This window comes from Scyliorhinus torazame, chromosome 15 (assembly GCF_047496885.1).
Source record: "Scyliorhinus torazame isolate Kashiwa2021f chromosome 15, sScyTor2.1, whole genome shotgun sequence".
Lineage (NCBI taxonomy): Eukaryota > Metazoa > Chordata > Chondrichthyes > Carcharhiniformes > Scyliorhinidae > Scyliorhinus > Scyliorhinus torazame.
In genome coordinates this window covers 157707977-157731592 of record NC_092721.1, presented here as the reverse complement: position 1 = coordinate 157731592, position 23616 = coordinate 157707977, and the positions used below count along the sequence as shown (strand labels likewise).

Below are 23616 nucleotides of genomic sequence, written 5' to 3'. Positions count from 1 at the left end.
GTTATGGTGCAGAAAGAGGCTATTCAGCCCATCGTGTCTCCATGGTCACAAAAAAAAGAGAAAAAATAAACTAGCTGCTCATTTTAATCTCACATTCCAGCACCTTGCCCATTGCCTTGCAGGTTACAATGCTTTAGATACAGATTTAGCTACGTTTTGGGTTTCAGCCTCAACCTCCAATTTAGACAGTGAATTCCAGAAGCCCACCACCCTCTGGGTGAAAATATTTTCCCTCATGTCCCTGCTAATCCTTTTACTTTAAATCTATGCCCCCTGGTAATTGACGCCTCAGCTAGGGGAAAACAAATCTTTCCTCTCTTCCGTATCTAGGTCCTTCATAATTTTGTACACCTCTATTCCAAGGAAAACAACCCTAGTTTGTCCAATACTCTAGTTGCCGCTTTGTCTGGACTATATAAAGATGCATTCCTGTTTTTGCACTCTTTACCTCTATTTATGTAGCCCACGATCCCTGCAATAGCTGCAATTTCCAAGCCCGGACAGCATTCTTGTAAATTTCCTCTGCACTCTCTCCAGAGCAATTATATCCTTCCTGTAATGCAGTGACCAGCACTGTATACAAAATTCAAGCTGTGGCCAAACCAGCTTTTTATACAGTTCCATCATTACACCCCTGCTTTTGTATTCAGTATCTCGCCCAACAAAGGAAAGCATTCCATATGCTTTCTTGACCACCTGTCCTGCCGCCTTCAAAGGACTTGTGGACATGCACTCCTAGGTCTCTCACTTCCTCAACACCTCTTAATATCTTCCCATTTATTGAGTATTCCCTTGCTTTGTTTCCCCCCCCCCCCCCAAATGCATTAACTCATATTTTTCCAGATTGAATTCCATCTGCCACTTCACTTCCCACTCAACCAAACCATTGAGTCTCTGGGTCAACCAGAACAGGCCAAGATAAACCAAAAGAAAATTTATGACAGACACAAAATATTTAATACTGTAGAAAGCCTCGAGGGGTATAGAAAGTACAGGGGTAAATTAAAAAAAGAAATTAGGAAAGCATGAGTGCATATGAAAAAATATTGGCAGATAAAAGCAAAGAAAATCCTGAGATGCTTTACCAAAACATTAAGAGCAAGGGAATAACTAAGGAAAGAAGAACGTCCTATCAGAGATGAGCATATCATCTTCTGAATCAACCCACAACTGATTTGCAGGGTTCCCAATGAGTACTTTGTCTTCATGAAGGAAAGGGATGATGCAGACATTCTAGTTAAAGAGGAGGCATGTGAAATATTAGATACAATAAGCATAGTGAGAGGGGAAGTAGTGGAGGGACTGGCATCCAGATAAATCACCAGAGCCAGACAGATTGTGCCCCAGGCTGTTGAAGGAAGCTAGGGAGGAAATAGTGGAAGCTCTAAAGGTCACTTTCCAATCCTCAATAGATACAGGAAAGATCCTAGATGATTGGAGGTCTGTAAATGTTGCACCATTATTTAAAAAGGGTGGGAGGGATGAGTTAGAAAACAATAGGCCAGTCAGTCTGATTTTGGTGGTGGACAAATTATTGGAAACAATTCTGAAAGGCATGATAAAGTGTCACTTAGAAAAGCACAGATAGATCAATGATAGTCAGCATGGTGTTGTTAGGGGAAGGTCATGTCTTACTAACTTGCTAGAATTTTTTGAGGAAGTAACAAGAAGGATTAATAAAGATAGTGCAATGGATATTGTCACATGGATTTCAGTTAAGACATTGACAAGGTCCACACGGCAGCCTGGACAGAAAAGTGAGATCTCATGGAATACAGCGGAGGGCGACAGATTGGATCTAAAACTGACTGAATGACAGGAAACAAAGGGGTGTTTTTGCAAATGGAAAATGGTTTCCAGTGCTGTTCCATAGGGTTCAGTCTTGGGGCCTTTGCGGTTTGTTGTATATATTAATGATTAAGACTTAAATGTGGGAGGCATAATTGGGGAAGTTGCAGGTGACAGAAAAATTAGTCATGTTGTCAATGGTGATACCTGTCGACTCCAGGTATGTGATGGAAAACTCTCTGATTGTCCGGATGAGTGCAACTCCAACAACTCAAGAGGCTTGACACAATCCAGGACAAAGCAGCTCACTTGATAGGCACCCCGTCCACAAATATTTACTCCCCTCACCACTACCAGTCGCAGCAGCATGTAGCATCCACTGTTGTATTCACACTCTATATGCGAAGAGATGGGAATACATTGTGGTCTCTTTACAGAGAGAAACGGCAGGGTGAGCACGCAGTTTTGCCAGGAACGCAGGCTTCAGCCATGATTCAGGGTGCTATTGACTGCATAGCACAGTGGTTAGCGCTGTTGCTTCACAGCACCAGGGATCCGGGTTCGATTCCCGGCTTGCGTCACTGTCTGTGCGGAGTCTGCACGTTCACCCCGTGTCTGCATGTGTTTCCTCCAGGTGCTCCGCGGAGTTCCCTCCCATAAGTCTCGAAAGATGTGCTTGTTAGGCGAATTGGACATTCTGAATTCTCCCTCAGCGTACCCGAACAGGTGCCAGATTGTGGCGACTAGGGGATTTTCATAATAACTTCATTGCAGTGTTAATGTAGGCCTACGGGTGACACTAATAAAGATAATTATTATAATTACGTTACTTTCAGTAACTGCACAAAATTCAGAGACGTACTGCAGCTGCAAAGGGTTCCACTCCCTCAGCATCCAGCTGGTTTGCGACCATATTCAACATATTGCAATGGTCAGCATATCCTGGCAGCAGTTGTGACTTTTTTTCTGTGCCAGTCTGCTGTAACATTAGCATTTGTACCACTCTGAGAAACCAAAGTGTGGCTACTGGGTGATGAGCTCGCTGTTGATACCTAATTCATGATTCTATAACTCAGCTCATGTAGGCAGCATGCATATACTCAAGAGTCATAGTGCCAAACAAAATGCCATCCAGCAGACTATTGGGGTGCTTAAGGGGCACTTTAGCTGCTTGGACCACTCTGGAGAAGCCCTATCATACTCTGCAGAACTTGTGTCACAATTTGTTGTGGTTTGTTGCACAGTGCAAAGCGCTATCATGCGCTTTGCCACCAAGTAAACAGTGGTTAGCTAAAGAATTAATTAAGAGGCGGTGGCAACCAGCACCCCCCCCCCTTTCCAGCCTGTCTGTATGTGACAAACTCATCTGATTAGGATACGAGCAGTCACAACCCCAATTCCTCAACAGCAATCCTAAAACTTTATAAAATATTTGATAGGGAAGTTGCTGTCAGGGCCCAAACCCTGATCCGAGTCCTTGACTCAGTTCCTCCGTTCCTTGGAAGTTATTAGACTCTTGAAATGCATGTTTACCTCTATAAAAAAACAAATGTTTGTTTATACAGTTATGAGCTGAGCAGCAGAGCTAAAAATGGGCTGCTTAACAGCACGTTACGACTTCATCTAAATATACCTGCTAAATTTAACGTGGGCATTGTTCCCAGTACAAACGATAACAGAGCATTGGACATACAAAAAGGTGGATGCGGATCCATAACAGAAAATTCAGATTGGGCTGTCATGGTACAAGATTTTTTGAAAAAAAAATTAAAATGCAACAAATTCTGCATGTATATTTTCTACTACCTCGGGTAGCCTGCTTGACTGGGATCACCTTCGCTCCTGTCTCACCCTTAGCATCAGCTCTTGGCCTCAGTCTCCCTCACCTCGCACCTGCTCTTCCCACTCCAGTCATAGTGACTCAAACAGAACAGAATAGATGGCTTTTTGAAGATGGCTCACAGCAGGAAGACCCTCTGCATGCTAAATACGAGAGCAGCAGCTACTGTGATGTGCCCTTTACATCCCCCAAACACAGAAAGCGAGTAAAAGCCAGGTCAAAATTGGCAGTAGATTGAAGAGGGAAGGTCTGAGTAACAGTTGCCCAGGTCAAGTAGAGGGCAGAAGTTAATTATTTTTTTTTTAAAAAAAGGACAGAATTCTGAGATCTAAAAGTCACAATTCCACTAAAGAGTGGACATTTTAAATTCCTACTTGACTGTAGGACAGAGTATAAATCAAAAAAATAATGGGGGCTTGTAAGAAAAGAACTGCAATAATCATGGGCAATTTTAATCTCCATAGAGTGGATGAATCAAGGAAAAGTGGCCTGAAGGAAGAGTTCAGAAAGCGTATTTCGGACAATTCCTTGGAACAATATGCTTTGGAACCTACCAGGGAACAAGTTATGCTTGACCTGGTAATGTGTAATGAAACAATTAATTAATGACCTCTAGTGAAGGACCCGAGGTGGTCATTATATGGTGAAATTTCACATTCAGTTTTAGGGCGAGAACTTTGATCTGAGACTAGTGTGTTAAACTTAAATAAAGGAAACTACAAGGGTATGAAGACAGGAGTTAGCCAAAATGTAATGGGAAAATAGGTTAAAAAAGCAATGGACATTTAAGGAGATATTTCACAACTCTCAAATATATATTCCATTGAGAAAGACATTGAAAATGGTGCACCACCCATAGCTAACTAAGGAGGTTAAGAATTGAAAATAAAGATGTACAATTCTGCGACGGTCAGTGATAGCCCAGAAGATGGGGAAAATTTGAGAAATAAGCGATGGATAACTAAAGAGAGGGAGAAATTGGAGTATGACAGAAAATTAGCAGGAAATATAAAAAAAGTACAGTAAAAGCTTCTCCAGGTTTATGAAAAGAAAAGAGCAGCAAGAGTGAGCGTTGGTCCTGAGAGGATGAGACTGGCAAATTCCTAATGGGAAACATGAAAATGACAGGGATTTTGAACAAGTATTTTGTATGTACCGTCATAGTAGGAGACACACAGAGTATCCTAATAGTAACAGAAGATTAAGAGGCAAAAGGGAGGGAGGAACGTAAAATAATCGCAATCACTACTGGGAAAACTAAAGGGATCAAGGGCTGCCAGGTCCCCTGGACCTGATGGCCTGAAACCTAGAAACTTGAACGAAATAGCTACAGAGATAGTGGATGCTGCATTGACTGCATTCTTCCAAAATGCCCTAGATTCTGGAAAGGTCCCAGCGGATTGGAAAGCCGCAAATGTAACACCACTTTTCAAGAAGGGGGGGGGGGGGGTGGAGAGAACAGAAGGCAAGAAACTATAGGTGTCATGTCAATGGAGAAAATGCCGAATTACATATGGACATACTGAACTCTTAAATAAGACCCGTGGTTTTAAAAAAAATGGACATACAAGCCAAATATGGCTGTGGCTATAAATCCCATAACTGACTGAATAATAATAATCATTATTGGATGAAATTGAGAGACAATGGAACCACAATCTGTTTCCAGCCAAAGTCACATCAAAAGTCATACAGAAACTAAATACCATCTCCTGTGGAGATAATGAGATCTGATCACCATCTCAGCAGAAATCCTGTGAGCAACGTCCGAGGCGGGTTTGTGATTTTTTGCCTACCAGAAATAGAGAAAATCTTGGGTAAAAGCCAGCTGCAAAATTTGGTCAATGTCGACTAGTGCTGGTGTGTCAAAACATTCTGAAGCAAGCCAAATCAGTAAGGCCACAGCTAAAAAGGAAACAGGGCAGCTTCTCAGCCAAACTGCAGAACACTGGAATCTGACTTTCTGTGATCAATGTTGCAGGAAATTTGCTTTAAATGTTATTTGCAAGAATCAATTAAAAAAAAAAAAGTAAAACCAACAATTGGGCAACCATTTTAAGCATTGCTGCAAAATCCTTTTGTTTGGGAAAGTAAAAGAGGTTTAACTTTTTGACCTGGCTCCTATGCTCTACCCTTTATTAAGTTTGGTGATGAAAAAGGTTGCTGCCCATGTCCAGTTCACGCACCATCTTTATACTTCTGATCTATACTAGCTCCTGATTAAGCAATACATTGATTTAAACACTTTGATGATTACGCGTGTTTCAAATCCCTCCATGGTCACGTCTTTCCCCAGCACTGTAATGTCCTCCAGTTCCACCACACCCCAAGATATTCACACTCCTCTTATCCCTTTGAGTATCCGCGAATTAAATTCTTCCACCATGTCTCCAGTTGTCTGAGCCAAAGGTCTGTAAATCCATCCCTAAACTGCCCTTTTCCGCTCAAAACCTGTCCCTTTGACCAAGCTGTGGACATCTGCCCAAATATTACGGTAATATGACATCACTGTCAAATTGTTCTTTTTAATACACCTATGAAGCACCCTGTGAGTCATGTTAAAGGCGTTATAATTACAAGCTGCTGTCATTAGAAGTTGAATATTTGATTCTAAAATGTTCACAAGCAAACTATTACTCAATATTTTGTGACATACAACATGCACTTTTAAGGGTTGCTTTCCAAACAAGAATTGGAGCCAGACAAACATGAGGACATTTATTGTGTGCTTGAAATAGATAGCTTACAATGACCCAGTGCAGGTACCATTGGAATGTAGGTGCTTGTCAAATTCAGAGTAAAGTGTGACTTAATCAAATTGCACTTGAACGGCTTAATAATGATTCAATAATATCCTTACTGTAAATTAGATATGCATTGATTAACATTTACATCCAATACTTGCCTGCGTTACAGTTCTGACTTTTGTAGTCCACAACGCACAGTTTCCACACAGAGGCAACATCTCTTTTCGTGTAGCTATTTTCACTCTGACCATCCTCTAATGCTTTTCGGAACTCGGCTTCGACCTGGATTTGTTTTTGTTCCTTCAACAATTGTCTACAGTTATTCAGAGCTCTCAACTGTTGTTCATTCAAACAGGCCTGTAAGGTAACACAACTTTCATTACATATTCATCCTTCTACGGAATAACGGTATACCCACAGGACTCCAGAAGAACCCAGGTAATGAATCCTCAACAATATAGATCTGCTTGCCAAGACCAAAAAGCAGGACATGGTGATAAATGTCCAATACAGTGGACCTGGAAATTCCAAGTTGCAAACACAGAATGGAGCGATGTTGTGAAATAATGGAGGCTAGATTTCATAGAAATTTCAGTCCAATCAAATCCTAATCCTAATAATAGAACAGAGCTGGTTACAAAAACAGACGACTAAAAACAGGGGTTATCACAACAACACCCACATCTTTGGCATTCCCACCTTCAGAGAAACAGGTGGGGGGGGGGGGGAGAAGAGAGAGAGAGAGAGAGAGAGAGAGAGAGAGAGAGAGAGAGAGAGAGAGAGAGAGAGAGAGAGAGAGAGAGAGAGAGAGAGAGAGAGAGAGCGAGCGCGAGAGACGCAGGCTTAAGCCCTGACACCTAGGGATTCTTGTAATCCAATACTGGATCTTACCCTGGCCAGACCACAGATCATTTGATACCCACGTCATTAGATTCAAAGTGTTACAACGGGTGTTGGAGCATGCCTAACAAATATGCAATCTAATAAGGAGGTGGGCTACACAAAGTTGATAAGGTGCCAGAACCAGAACAAATTCATCCAAAAGGATAATGAAGGAAGTGTGAGTGAAAACGGAAGAGGTACAGTTCATAATTTCCAATCACCTTCGGCTTAGTGGTTGTGTCAGATCAGTGGGGAATTGTTAATGTTACATCCTTGTTAAAAAAAGGATGCAAGAATAAGCCCAGTAACTATAGGCCAGTTAGTTGAACTTTGATGGTGGTTAAGCTCTTAGAAACACTTCAGTTGGGATAAAAGTTGTGGTAACTTAATAGGCAAATTCTGGTTACTTAAGGAAAGCTGGCACGGATTTAAGGGCCAATGGTGTAGAAACATAGATGGAAGTCTAAAATTATAAAGAGATATTGATACATCAAGTTAATTGGCAAAAGTCTGTCAAACAAATTTCAATATAGGCAAATGTTAGGTCAACAACTTTGGATCTGAAAAGGACAAAACAGGTATTTTCTAAATGTTGATAAGCTAGAAGCAGTGGAAGTCCAAAGAGACTTGGGGGTCCAGGCAGACAGATCATTAAAATGTCATGAGCCAGTACAGAAAATAATTTAGAAGGATAATGGAACGCTGGCCTTTGTATCTAGAGGATCAGAATAGAAGGGGGTAGAAGTCTTACTTCACCTACATGAAAGCCCTGGTTAGGCCCGAGTGGAATATTCTTTTTTAAAAAAATATTTTATTCAAGATTTTTGGCCAAACATAACTGTACGTAGTGTTTCTTTTACACAACAATAAAGCAATATAAATAACAGTGGCCAGTTTTAAACAAATAAATAAATAATATATAAACAAAAACAAAACTGAATGGCAACTGCCTTGTCCAAAATAAATACTCTCCAAAAATACAATCCAACAATCCAATATACAATTACCTATAACAACTACCTATACATATTATACATATACAATAACATCTGAGAGTCCGTTCGATTCCTCCCCCCTGGGTCAAGTGGAATATTCTAAGTAGTGCTGGGCACATCTTAGGAAGGACATTTTGGCCATGGAGTGTAGTGAAGATTTGCCAGAATGATACCTAGATTCATATCAATGTTATGGAAAGAATATAGAGGCACTGATGATGGTAATTTCTATGCCGCATATCCTATGTAATTCTATATTTCTCACTCCAAGGATTGAACTAGGAGGAGAGTTACAAAAAGTAAGGTTGTATCCTGTTCAATTGAAAGTTGAGGGGTGATTTGATCAAAAATCTCAAGATACTAATGGGAAGAGAATGGAGACTGAAACTACTTCTGCTTGTTGGGGAGTCTAGGATTGGGGGGGGCGGGGGGGGAGCATAGTCTAAAGATCAGAGTCAAACCTTTCAGGAGTGAAATGAGAAAACACTTCTAAATGCAAATTGTGGCTGATGTTTGGAACTCTTCTGCAAATGGCAATTGATGCTAAATTAACTTTGTTTTATTGTTTGCGGAAAATGGATGACGCTGGCATGGTCAGCATTTGCCTTGAGAAGGCAGTGATGAGCATCACAGCCACAGTATTGATATGGCTGGTCCAGTTAGGTTGGTCAATGGTGGTCCCAGGATGTTAATGGGTGGGGTACACGGCATTGCTAATGTCACTGAATGTCAAGGGGAGGTGGCATATTCAGTTTGATGGAGATGGTCATTGCCTGGCTCTTGTGGGTCACAAATGTTACTTGCTCTGTGGGCGGATGCCCTAAGTAGGGCTGTGGGCGGATGCCCTAAGTAGGGTAAACTCATCGTCCTCGTGTGCCAGGCTAAGCCCGATTCAATTTAAGGTGTTACACAGGGCACATATGACTGGAGCACGGCTCAGTAAATTTTTTGGGGTAGAGGATAGGTGTGCGAGATGCTCGAGAAGCCCAGCGAATCACACCCACATGTTCTGGTCATGTCCGGCACTACAGGGGTACTGGGTGGGGGTGACAAAGGTGCTTTCGAAAGTAGTGGGGGTCCAGGTCGAACCAAGCTGGGGGTTGGCTATATTTGGGATTGCACAAGAGCCGGGAGTGCAGGAGGCGAGAGAGGCCGATGTTTTGGCCTTTGCGTCCCTAGTAGCCCGGCGCAGGATACTGTTGATGTGGAAGGAAGCCAAGCCCCCGGGGGTGGAGACCTGGATAAATGACATGGCAGGGTTTATAAAGCTGGAACGGATTAAGTTCGTCCTAAGGGGATCGGCTCAAGGGTTCACCAGGCGGTGGCAACCGTTCGTCGAATACCTCACAGAAAGATAGAGGGGATGGAAAAGAAGAAGGCAGCAGCAGCAGCACGGGGGGGGGGGAACCAGAAGGAGTCTCAGGGTTATTAATATATATGTATAATATGTATAGGTCGTTGCTATAAATAATTGTATATTGGATTGTTAAACCATATTTTTGGAGAGTGTTTATCTGAGACAAGGCAGTTGCCATTTAGTTTTCGTTATATATTATTTATTCTTTGTTTATAAAACAGGTCATTGTTATTTATACTGTTACATTATTGTGTAAAGGATACACAATGTACTGTGATGGTTGACCAAAAATTTTCAATAAAATATTTTAAAAAAAAAAACAAATGTTACTTGCTAGATATCAATTCAAGCTTGCATGCTAGCCAGGTCTTGCTGCAAGCATGCATGGATTGTTTCATTATCTAAGGAGTTGCAAATGGAACTGAACACTGGGCAATTATCAGTGAACATCCCAGATCTGATTGTATGATGGAGGAAATCTCATTGATGAAGCTGATGATGGCTGGGCCAAGGTTAACTTAACTTTAAATTCAAGACTGATAGATTTTTGTTAAACAAGGTGTCAAGGGCAGCACGGTGGCGCAGTGGTTAGCATTGTTCCCTCACGGCGCCAAGGTCCCGGGTTCGATCCTGGCTCTGGGTCATTGTCCGTGTGGAGTTTGCACATTCTCCCAGTGTTTGCGTGGGTTTCGCCCCTACAACCCAGATGTGCAGGGTAGGTGGACTGACCACGTTAAATTGCCCCTTAATTGGAAAAAATGAATTGAGTACTCTAAATTTATTTTTTAAAAGGTGTCAAGGAATACAGGACAAAGGTAGGGTTTATGGAGTTAGGCTTGTAAGTCAGCCATGACGGGCTCGAGCAGCTACTCCCAAATCACATCTGTGTAATCTTAAAAATGCAAAATTAGGATCAAAGGATAAGGCGTAACTTGCTTCTATTTCTTTCTGACTTTAAAATAAACCGGTCCCTCCCCAAGGAGCTGAGCCACATAGCTGCCCATCTGGACAAACTTCCAATAAAAAGCAGATTTGAATTGTCCCAAGCTGACAGCTTTTGTTCATTTTTCGACAGTAAGTTCCTGAGCAGTGCTCTAAAAGGAAAGGCAATATCAGATTCTAAACATCAAACAACGTTTATATCTAAACTGTGGCCATCAAAAATGGCCGCCCGCAAAGTATGCTGGGAATTGTGGTCAGGTTTGGGACACAGATAAGACACAACACTTGTGTATTTTGCAAACAACTGAGACTTATGCAGAAACTTACACCTGCTAAAGGCCATTCAAAGGTCTTCCCGGGACAATGGGCTTCAGATAGAAACTTACCATAAGTGGCAGACTCAGGGGTACCTGTTCGCCTTATTTGGGAGGGCCTTCGTGCCTTGGACACGAATGGCCATGGCCGATTAGGACCTGCCCAGCCATCAAGGTACCCACCCCTAATTGGCCAGGATCGATTAGGGTGATCAAAATCCTATTGGTCCATTGGATCCCCACCTGGGACCGCCCAAAAGAGCGCAAAAGATTGGAGGATAAGAAGAACTGCAATCAGCATTCACTCTCTTTTGGACCGGCTTCTGACCAACTGCAGCACAGGTACCACCACCAGCCAAGACAACCACTCAGCACAGACGATCCAGCTGACCTCCAGCCGCCACACGTGAGGAAACAGATAAAGACCTTATTTACCCTGCACCGAGCCGGTCATTTGGAAGTTAAGTCAAGGTTGTTTAAACTGATAGCTGTAGTCTAATGTGTAGTAACGTGTAATTTATTGAGTATAGAACTAACCCTATGTTCAATAATAAACTGTGATTAAACTAAATACCTGTGTGATCATTTGTCCAATATACGGAGTACACTCACACATGTGGTTATTAATAATAAAAGAGATAGTAGTCAACAAAACAAATACACATTTAGTTACCTCAACAGATATTGGATCTGAAGAATTCTGGATTGCTTCATACAAATCGACACCATCCTGAAGCATCATAATCTGTTGGTCACTTAATTTCTGTATTTTGTGTTCCCTCTTTTTCTTTCTATCAACTTTAAAACAAGACATTTTGCCAATTCAATATAATTCATTTTTATTTGATGTTTATTTTCATTCTTTAAAATCAAAGAACCAGTCACATTTTAGCAGCTCAGTGGTGCAACACCAACACAATTAAACTGAAAATGCCGGACTTCCGGGTGCGGCGATGACCAGCTGAGTCGCACGTTTCGGCAGCTCCCTGTGAAACGGACTTTTGGGCTCTTGATAGGAGCCCCAACGGCAATTTTAACGGCTGAAAACACCGTGCGGTAAACCAGAAGGGTGTTCCCCCTGGACACGGATGGAAAAAGGAGAGGAAAGTGGCCGGATTGCAGCGGATCCTTTGGAACAACGGCAAGGAAGGCAAGCAGAAACCAAGATGGCGTCGGAAGGTGGCAGTTTCATATGGGGCCTTGAACAACAAGAGTTTTTGAAACGCTGCGTGGAGGAGATAAAAAAGGAAATGAAGAAAGAGTTGTTGGCCCCGATATTATAGGCGATTGAAGGGCTGAAAGAGGAACAAAAGACCCAGGAGCAGGAGCTTCGGGTCGTGAAGGCGAAAGCAGCAGAGAATGAAAACGATATACAGGGCCTGGTGGTGAAGTCGGAGATACAGGAGGCACACCAGAAACGATGTGTGGAGAGGTTGGAGGCACTGGAAAATAACGCAAGGAGGAACAACTTGAGGATTCTTGGCCTTCCTGAAGGTGTGGAGGGGGCGGACGTCGGGGCATATGTGAGCACGATGCTGCACTCGTTAATGGGAGTGGAGGCCCCGACGGGTCCGTTGGAGGTGGAGGGAGCATACCGAGTTATGGTGCGAGGATCGAGAGCAGGCGAAGCTCCCAGAGCCATAGTGGTGAGATTTCTCCGTTTTAAGGATAGAGAAATGGTCCTTAGATGGGCGAAGAAAACTCGGTGTAGTAAATGGGAGAACGCGGTGATCCGCGTCTATCAAGATTGGAGTGCGGAGGTGGCGAGAAGGAGGGCGAGCTTTAATCGGGCCAAAGCGGTACTTCACAAAAAAAAGATAAAGTTTGGAATGCTGCAACCGGCAAGACTGTGGGTCACATATCAAGGGAGGCACCACTACTTTGAGACGGCGGATGAAGCGTGGACTTTTATTGTAGAAGAAAAATTGGAATGATTGGACTACGAAAATGAACGTTTGGACAAAGTGGTGGGACGAGTGGGGGGGGGGGCGAAGAGGGATTGTATGATTAATCCTGCGGTATGGTAACTTTTCTTTCTCCCACAGGTGGTGATGGGGGGAGGTGGGGAGGGAGAGGAGATGGGGCGTTGGCCATGGGAGGTGGGGCCGAGGGAGAGGCGCGGGCTTGGTTCCCGCGCTATGATAATTATGGCGGGAATAGAGAAGCAGGAAGGAGGGGGCGCCGCACGGGGCGAGCCGTGATCACGGGGGGGAAGCCGAGGTCAGCCAGAGTTTGCTGACTTCTGGGAGCAACATGGGGGGAGTAATTACGCTAGCGGGGGGTCTAGCGGGGGGGGGGGGGGGGGGGGGGGGGGGGAATTACTGGGTTGCTGCTGCTGGGGAAAGGGGGGAGTGGGTACGGGAAAGGATGGGCGGGGGGGCACCGTCTGGGAGAAATACAGCTGCGTGGGAACTGGGCGAGAAGCTGGAAAAAGATGATGGCTAACCGGCAAGGGGGGGGGGGGGGGGGGTGGAAGCCCCCCAACTCGGCTGATCACGTGGAACGTGAGGGGGCTTAACGGGCCGATAAAGAGGGCACGAGTACTCGCACACCTTAAGAAACTTAAAGCAGATGTGGCCATGTTACAGGAAACGCACCTGAAACTGATAGATCAGGTTAGGTTGCGCAAAGGATGGGTAGGGCAGGTGTTCCATTCGGGGCTGGATGCGAAAAACAGGGGGGTGGCTATATTAGTGGGGAAGCGGGTAATGTTCGAGGCAAAGACTATAGTGGCGGATAACGGGGGCAGATACGTGATGGTGAGTGGCAAATTACAGGGAGAGATGGTGGTGTTGGTAAACGTGTATGCCCCGAATTGGGACGATGCCAATTTTATGAGGCGAATGCTAGGACGCACCCCAGACCTAGAGACCGGAAAGCTGATAATGGGGGGAGACTTTAACACGGTGTTGGAACCAAGGCTGGATAGGTCGAAGTCCAGGACTGGTAGGAGGCCGGCAGCAGCCAAGGTGCTTAAGGATTTTATGGAGCAGATGGGAGGGGTGGACCCGTGGAGATTCAGTAGACCTAGGAGTAAGGAGTTCTCGTTTTTCTCCTATGTCCATAAAGTCTATTCACGCATAGACTTTTTTGTGTTGGGTAGGGCATTGATCCCGAGGGTGAGGGGAACGGAATATACGGCTATAGCCATTTCGGATCATGCCCCACACTGGGTAGACTTGGAGATAGGGGAGGAAACAAGAGGGCGTCCACCCTGGAGAATGGACATGGGACTAATGGCGGATGAGGGGGTGTGCTTAAGGGTGAGGGGATGCATTGAAAAGTACTTGGAACTCAATGACAATGGGGAGGTTCAGGTGGGAGTGGTCTGGGAGGCGTTGAAGGCGGTGGTTAGGGGGGAGCTGATATCAATAAGGACACATAAACGGAAGCAGGAGAGTAAGGAACGGGAGCGGTTGTTGCAAGAACTTTTGAGGGTGGACAGACAGTATGCGGAAGCACCGGAGGAGGGACTGTACAGGGAAAGGCAAAGGCTGCATGTGGAATTTGACTTGCTGACCACAGGCACTGCAGAGGCACAATGGAGGAAGGCGCAGGGTGTACAGTATGAATATGGAGAGAAGGCGAGCAGATTGCTGGCACACCAATTGAGGAAAAGGGAAGCAGCGAGGGAAATAGGGGGGGTGAGAGACGAAGATGGAGAGACGGAGCGGGGAGCGGAGAGAGTGAATGAAGTGTTTAAGACATTTTATAAAAAATTGTATGAAGCTCAACCCCCGGATGGGAGGGAGAGAATGATGGAGTTTTTGGATCGGCTGGAAATTCCCAAGGTGGAAGAGCAGGAAAGGATGGGATTGGGAGCACAGATCACGGTAGAAGAAGTGGTGAAAGGAATTAGGAACATGCAGACGGGAAAGGCCCCGGGACCGGACGGATTCCCAGTTGAATTTTACAGAAAATATTTGGACTTGCTCGCCCCGCTACTGACGAGGACCTTTAACGAGGCAAAGGAAAGGGGACAACTGCCCCCGACTATGTCAGAAGCAACGATATCGCTTCTTTTAAAGAAGGAAAAGGATCCGCTACAATGCGGGTCCTACAGACCAATCTCCCTCCTCAATGTAGATGCCAAGGTCTTGGCCAAGGTAATGGCAATGAGAATAGAGGAATGTGTCCCGGGGGTGGTTCATGAGGACCAAACTGGGTTTGTGAAGGGGAGATAGCTGAACACGAACATACGGAGGTTGTTAGGGGTAATGATGATGGCCCCACCAGAGGGTGAAACGGAGATAGTAGTGGCGATGGATGCCGAGAAAGCATTTGATAGAGTGGAGTGGGATTATCTGTGGGAGGTGTTGAGGAGATTTGGGTTCGGAGAGGGGTATGTTAGATGGGTGCAGCTGTTGTATAGGGCCCCAGTGGCGAGTGTGGTCACGAATGGACGGGGATCGGCATATTTTCGGCTCCATAGAGGGACAAGGCAGGGATGTCCTCTGTCCCCATTACTGTTTGCACTGGCGATTGAGCCCCTGGCGATAGCGCTGAGAGGTTCCAAGGGATGGAGGGGAATACTTAGGGGAGGAGAAGAACACCGGGTATCTTTATATGCGGATGATCTGCTACTATATGTGGCGGATCCAGCGGAGGGGATGCCAGAAATAATGCGGATACTTGGGGAGTTTGGGGATTTTTCAGGGTATAAATTGAACATGGGGAAGAGTGAGCTGTTTGTGGTGCATCCAGGGGAGCAGAGTAGAGAAATAGAAGACCTACCGTTGAGGAAGGTAACAAGAGACTTTCGTTACCTGGGGATCCAGATAGCTAAGAATTGGGGCACATTGCACAGGCTAAATTTGACGCGGTTGGTGGAACAGATGGAGGAAGATTTCAAGAGATGGGATATGGTAGCATTGTCAATGGCAGGGAGGGTGCAGGCGGTTAAGATGGTGGTCCTCCCGAGATTCCTCTTTGTGTTTCAGTGTCTCCCGGTGGTGATCACGAAGGCTTTTTTCAAAAGGATAGAAAAGAGTATCATGGGTTTTGTTTGGGCCGGGAAGACTCCGAGAGTGAGGAAGGGATTCTTACAGCGTAGTAGGGATAGGGGGGGGCTGGCACTACCGAGCCTAAGTGAGTATTATTGGGCCGCTAATATTTCAATGGTGAGTAAGTGGATGGGAGAGGAGGAAGGAGCGGCGTGGAAGAGATTAGAGAGGGCGTCCTGTAGGGGGACCAGCCTGCAGGCTATGGTGACAGCCCCATTGCCGTTCTCACCAAGGAACTATACCACGAGTCCGGTGGTGGTAGCTACACTGAAGATTTGGGGACAGTGGAGACGACATAGGGGAAAGACCGGAGCACTGGGGGGGTCCCCGATAAGAAACAACCATAGGTTTGCCCCGGGGGGAATGGATGGGGGATATGGAATGTGGCAAAGAGCAGGTATAACGCAATTGAAAGATCTATTTGTGGATGGGAAGTTTGCGAGTCTGGGAGCGCTGACCGAGAAATATGGGTTGCCCCAAGGGAATGCATTCAGGTACATGCAATTGAGGGCTTTTGCGAGGCAACAGGTGAGGGAATTCCCGCAGCTCCCGACACAAGAGGTGCAGGACAGAGTCATCTCAAAGAAATGGGTGGGGGACGGTAAGGTGTCGGATATATATAGGGAAATGAGAGACGAAGGGGAGACTATGATGGACGAACTAAAAGGGAAATGGGAAGAAGAGCTAGGGGAGGAGATTGAGGAGGGGATGTGGGCAGATGCCCTAAACAGGGTAAACTCGTCGTCCTCGTGCGCCAGGCTAAGCCTGATTCAGTTTAAGGTATTACACAGGGCACATATGACTGGAACACGGCTCAGTAAATTTTTTGGGGTGGAGGATAGGTGTGCGAGGTGCTCGAGAAGCCCAGCGAATCATACCCATATGTTTTGGTCATGCCCGGCACTACAGGGGTTTTGGATGGGGGTGACAAAGGTGCTTTCGAAAGTAGTAGGAGTCCGGGTCGAACCAAGCTGGGGGTTGGCTATATTTGGGGTTGCACAAGAGCCGGGAGTGCAGGAGGCGAAAGAGGCCGATGTTTTGGCCTTTGCGTCCCTAGTAGCCCGGCGCAGGATATTGCTAATGTGGAAAGAAGCCAAGCCCCCGGGGGTGGAGACCTGGATAAATGATATGGCAGGGTTCATAAAGTTAGAGCGGATTAAGTTCGTCCTAAGGGGGTCGGCTCAAGGGTTTACTAGGCGGTGGCAACCGTTCATCGAATATCTTGCGGAAAGATAGATAGGGGAGAACAAAGAAGGCAGCAGCAGCGGCCCAGGACTTGGGGGGGGGGGGGGGGGGGGGGGGCGGGATGGGGGGGGGGGGGGGGGTGGCCTGAGACAAGGCAGTTGCCAATTAGGGCTAGTTTTTATTTTTTGTTATTTAATATTTATTTATTTGTTGTTGTTTTTGTTTAAATTTAAAAAGGTCATTATTATCTGTATTGTTACAATGTTGTGTAAAGGATGCACAATGTACTGTGTTGGTTGACCAAAAATTTTCAATAAAATATTATTTAAAAAAAAAAACTGAAAATGCCTGAAATATTTATCAGGTCAGACAGCATCAGTGGAGAGTCAGTTAATATTTCAGATCAAAGGCTGATGTTTTGGCCTTTGCGTCCCTAGTAGCCCAGCGCAGGATATTGTTAATGTGGAAGGAAGCCAAACCCCCGGGTGTGGAGACCTGGATAAACGACATGGCAGGGTTTATAAAGTTAGAACGGATCAAGTTCGTATTAAGAGGTTCGGCTCAAGGGTTCACCAGGCGGTGGCAACCGTTCGTCGACTACCTCACGGAAAGATAGGGGGAATGGAAAAGAAGAAGACAACAGCAGCAGCCGGGGGGGGGGGGGGGAGAGAGAGGAGAGAGAGAGGAGGAGGAGGAACTGGACGGACTCTCAGAGATGTCATTGTATACGTATAGACACTTGTTATAGGTAATGTTTGTTGGATTGTATCTTTGGAGAGTAGCTATTTTTGACAAGGCAGTTGCCACTTGGTTTTGTTTTTGTCTTTTGTTTATATATTATTTATTTATTTGTTTAAAATTGGCCACGGTTATTTATATTGCTTTTTTGTTGTTCAAAAGAAAAACTATGTACTGTTATGTTTGGCCACAAAATTTTGAAAATTTTGAATAAAATATATTTTTAAAAAAAATTTCAGATCAATGATCTTTCATCAGATTTCAAAAGATCTGTGTATTTAAACTTTAATATCTTTGCTCTTCTACTTTAAGTAGTGACCATTATCTAAATTTCCCTTTTAGAGTCTAAGCACTTTCCCTTGACGTTCATCATCAAATTGCCGACGTTACTGGTCTCCACAGCGGGGACCAGACGGAACGGCACTCATGGGGTTCTCCCAGCGGATCAGAGGCCCCAGGGGCATGCCCTTTGGCAGGGTGGTACCTCGGCACTGACCAGGGTGGCACTGCCAAGCTGCATTGTGTGTGCTGGCGATCAGGCCGGAGGTCCCCTGCACAGGTGTGTGGGAGGGGTCTGGAGTTGTGTCGAGGGCCTCGGAGATCGGGATGCCATCGAATGGCGTTTTATGGCCTTGTGATTGTTTGGCACTGCAAGCACTGGGAAACACGCAGTTAAACATGCTCACTATGGACTGTGTTCCCATTTAGTTGAATCGTGCCCAGGCCTGTCGTTTCCCGCTTTCTGCGTCCCACCTTTTTGGATAGAGGAGTTTTATTTTGCTACAAGCCAATCTAATGGAACCTTCCCCAAATCTAGGGCATTTGGAAAATTAAAACTGACATAAGTTTGATACTATTTTTAACTTTTATTTAGTTAACCATGAATGATGGGTCCTCCTGTCCTTGACCAAATCAGAAAACCCATGCTAAGTGGTGGGATTGCCTAAGTGGTATTCTGCAAGTGACTCACCTCTTGAATTCCTAGTCCTTTCCATTTAAAGGCACACGTCAGGACTGTGATGGAATACCTTTGCCTAGATGAGTGAAGTTCCAAAATACTGAAGGTGCTTGCCACCATCCAGGCCAAAGTAGCCCACCAAATCTGCACTCCGTCCACCATCTTAAACATTCATGCTTTACAGTCACTACTGGTGCACCATAGCTGCAGTATGCACTGCAATAAACTGTCAACTTGCTTCTTTAGCAGCACCTTCCAAACTAGCAATCTCTGCCAGGTAGAAACACAACAGCTGCAGGTGCACATGTACTGGACTGGATAAATAATGCTGCCAGTGGACCCAAGGAAAGAGAATTCATTGAATGTTTACAGGAGGGCTTTTTGGAACAGCTTGTGATGGAGCCCATGAGTGGGACAGGCCATTTGGACCTTAGTGTTATGTAATGAGCCAGACTTGATTAAAGATCTTAAAGTAAGGAACACTTAGGAGGCAGTGATCATAATATGGTAGAATTCAATCTCCATTTTGAATGCATCAAAGCAAAAGAGAAAGCCTATAATGTGGCAAACAGTAGTGGGAAGTCAGAAGATTGGGAAGGCTACAAAAACAAACAGAGGATAACAAAGAGAGAAATAAGGAAAGAGAGGATCAATTATGAAGGTAGCTAGCCGAGTAACATTAGGAATGATAGTAAAAGTTTATTTAAATACATTAAAACAAACTGGAGGCAAAAGTAGACATTGGGCCGCTCCAAAACGATGCTGGTAATCTAGTGATGGAGACAAGGAAATAGCCAAGGAACTAAATAAGTAGAAGACTGCGTCAGTCTTCACAGTAGAAGACATGAGTAATATCCCAACAATTCAGGAGAGTCAGGGGGCAGCGTTGAATATGGTAGCCATCACAAAGGAGAAAGTGCTAGAGAAACTAGAGGTCTAAAAATTGATAAATCTCGGGCCCAGATGGGCTACATCCTAGAGTTCTAAAGGAGATAGCTGAAGAAATAGTGGAGGCGTTAGTTATGATCTTTCAAAAGTCACTGGAGTCAGGGAAAGTCCCAGAGGATTGGAAAAACGCTGTTGTAACACCCTGTTCAAGAAGGGAACAAGGAAAAAGATGGAAAATTATAGGCCAATTAGCCTAACCTCGGTTGTTGGCAAGATTCTAGAATCCATTGTTAAGGATGAGATTTCTAAATTCTTGGAAGTGCAGGGTCAGATTAGGACAAGTCCAGCATGGATTTAGTAAGGGGAGGTCGTGCCTGACAAACTTGTTAAGAGTTCTTTGAAGAGATTAACAAATAGGTTAGACCAAGGAGAGTCAATGGATGCTTTCTATCTTGACTTCCAAAAGGCCTTTGATAAGGTGCCTCACGGGAGACTGCTGAGTAAAATAAGGGCCCATGGTATTCGAGTACTAACATGGATTGACGATTGGCTGTCAGGCAGAAGGCAGAGAGTTGGGATAAAAGGCTCTTTTTCGGAATGGCAACCGGTGACGAGTGGTGTCCTGCAGGGTTCAGTGTTGGAGCCACAGCTGTTCTCTTTATATATTAACGATCTAGATGACAGGACTGGGGGCATTCTGGCTAAGTTTGCCGATGATACAAAGATAGGTGGAGGGGCAGGTAGTATGGAGGAGGTGGGGAGGCTGCAGAAAGATTTAGACAGTTTAGGAGAGTGGTCCAAGAAATGGCTGATGAAATTCAACGTGGGCAAGTGCGAGGTCTTGCACTTTGGAAAAAAGAATAGAGGCATGGACTATTTTCTAAACTGACAAAATTCATAATGCTGAAGTGCAAAGGGACTTGGGAGTCCTAGTCCAGGATTCTCTAAAGGTAAACTTGCAGGTTGAGTCCGTAATTAAGAAAGCAAATGCAATGTTGTCATTTATCTCGAGGCTTGGAATATAAAAGCAGGGATGTACTTCTGAAGCTTTATAAAGCATTAGTTAGGCCCCATTTAGAATACTGTGAGCAATCTTGGGCCCCACGCCACAGGAAGGACATACTGGCACTGGAGCGGGTCCAGCGGAGATTCACACGGATGATCCCAGGAATGGTAGGCCTAACATACGATGAACGTCTGAGGATCCTGGGATTATATTCATTGGAGTTTAGGAGGTTGAGGGGAGATCTAATAGAAACTTACAAGATAATGAATGGCTTAGATAGGGTGGACGTAGGGAAGTTGTTTCCATTAGCAGGGGAGACTAGGACCCGGGGGCATAGCCTTAGAATAAAAGGGAGTCACTTTAGAACAGAGATGAGGAGAAATTTCTTCAGCCAGAGTGGTGGGTCTGTGGCATTCATTGCCACAGAGGGCGGTGGAGGCCGGGACGTTGAGTGTCTTTAAGACAGAAGTTGATAAATTCTTGATTTCTCGAGGAATTAAGGGCTATGGAGAGAGAGCGGGTAAATGGAGTTGAAATCAGCCATGATTGAATGGTGGAGTGGACTCGATGGGCCGAATGGCCTTACTTCCACTCCTATGTCTTATGGTCTTACACCACCATCCTCCAAGGTTCCGTCTAAGAAAGATACCATCCTGATGTGGAGATGTATTATCGTTCCTTCAGCTGCCACTAAAATCCTGCAACTCCCTATGAGACAGCATTGTGGAAGAACCTTCAGAGGACTGCAGCAGTTTAAGAACATGGTTCACTGTCACCTTTCTCAATACTGGTCCCCTCCAGTGGCACCCACATCACTTGATTGAAAAACACAAAGATTTTAAGAATATCTTCCCTAAAGGAACACTTGGATCAATGGCCTTTAGAGTTATACAGCTCTAGTTAAACATCATAATGCTTCTCCAGGCCCCCGATTAACCAGGACTACTGTCAGGCTAAAAGTCTAAAACAACAAGTGTAGAATGCTAATTGTCTATTATTCCAACATAACAGAGATAACTTCAGAAATGTAATCATTATCCAGATGTGCTACTTTCGAAATAAAACATTGATTTAATTTCTTTAACACCAATGGCAATAATTTGAAGTATCAAAGCAAGTGTGAAACAAAACTCAACAATCATTGTATTTATTTTAAAATGCCGTGTTATTTTCAAGGATATCCATTTAGAAATTTAGTTTATGATTACCTCTGAATTGTTCCTGTTCCTGTAGTCGAGTTTCAATTTTGGCATATAATGCTTCGAGCTTCTGCTGTTGATTTTCATAATGTATCCGAGCTTCACGCTCTTCAGCCCGTTCATTCCGGAATACATACATTCCTTTGGATTTCTTTTCCATCCACTGAAGAACAGAACTTCATCAGAAATACAAACCATACAGATACACAACGTGCTGTGTATTGCAATGATAAAAACTCACCACGTGGATTCACAGCAGGAAGCCATTATTGAATTAACTTTTTTTTACACCTCCCCAGAACAGGGGGGAAAGAAAATGCTCAGCTCTTACCAAAACATATATGACTGATATTACAGTAATTTACATATAAAAAAAACCTCTTCCTTAACACCAGGATACGTTGAAATACTGAAAATAATTTTTTTTTCTTCCCCTTTCCCACATGCTTTCAATTAACTCATCTGGCTTCTTTCTCTTTCTGCCTGCATATCTGCTTCAATTTCTATTAGCTTGACTTTGCTCTCTCAGCAACTAGGACTGTGTCAAATCTGAACTTTGACTACCAACTCCATTTAATGATTAACAATGTGACATTGATTGATTTGACGCAAGACTTTAACTCACTTTACTCTCTGTTGGTGGATCCTGAGATACTAGCAAACTTTGTTAAGCGGCAGTTCTCTGCCTGAGCCTGCTAATTTATCAATTTTTGATAAGATTCTGCTTTCAGCCTATCGGTTGTAGATGCCTCCAGTTACCATCACCATTCCATTGGCAGCCAAGCCCATGGACAGCGACTGAGTACTGGCAGTCAACTTCCAAAATGGAGTCCACCAGCTTATGTCGGTCACTCTCTCCATTTTCATAACGAGAGCTTCATATGAGATCAAAATCCCCCTTATGACGGCCTTTAGGGTTTCCCAGAATGTCGAAGGAGATACTGACTCTGATTTGTTGAGCTTAATAAAGTCTGCTATGGCAGCAGACAAATGCTCACAAAATTTGTCATCAAACATCAAAGTGGTGGGTATTTGGAAGGACCAAAATCAAAAATGAAAATTAACAAAATGAGGAGCATGGTCAGAGATGTCAATTGGCGAGTATTCGGCCTGCCACCACCAAAGGGAGGAGGGACTTATCAAATATTAAAAAATCAATTCAGGAAAAGACACGGTGAACATGTGAAAAAAAAGAAAATTCTTTACTGTTTGGATGCAGAAAACGCCTACCCCATGGGTCTACCCCCACCAATCTATTCCATAAATGATGTCAAGTGCCCCAGACATCCCAGATGGGTTCAGAGATTTTGGCTTCGAACCGTCCAATTTAGGGTCCAAGACACAGTTCAGGTCACCTCTAGAATCATCCGGTGCAAATCGGAAGTCAGGGGGGAGGTTAACCCAGTGAGTTTACAAAATTCGGGTTGAATCAGTTGGGAGCATAAATGTTCACTGAAATAACCAGAATGTTTTCCAGTGAACCACAGACAACAATAAAACCGGCCATTGGGGACATCCATAATTTGAGAGGGGGAAAATTGTACTTTTTTATGGATTACTATTGCCGTGTCTCTTTGCCCTACTTTTAAAGCCTGAATGAAAGACTTGTCCGATCCAATTTTTACGAAGCCTTACCTGGTCCTTCACACGCAAATTGGGTTTCCTGTAAAAATATGACACCTGGGTTTAGACCCTTAAGATAAGCAAAAACCCTTGCCCACTTCGCTAGACCATTTAGACCCCTAACATTCCAGGTTACGAGGTGAAGTGGAGA

General features: G+C 44.4%; 1 protein-coding gene across 1 annotated transcript in view; it reads right to left on the bottom strand.

Moving 5' to 3' along the window:
• brca2 (BRCA2 DNA repair associated) overlaps positions 1 to 23616 on the bottom strand; it is a 169988-nt gene that overhangs the window by 32591 nt on the left and 113781 nt on the right. Inside the window, 3 exon segments of the mRNA XM_072476994.1 lie at positions 6534 to 6732; positions 11539 to 11663; positions 21852 to 22005. Of these exon segments, the coding sequence (XP_072333095.1) occupies positions 6534 to 6732; positions 11539 to 11663; positions 21852 to 22005 (478 nt within the window).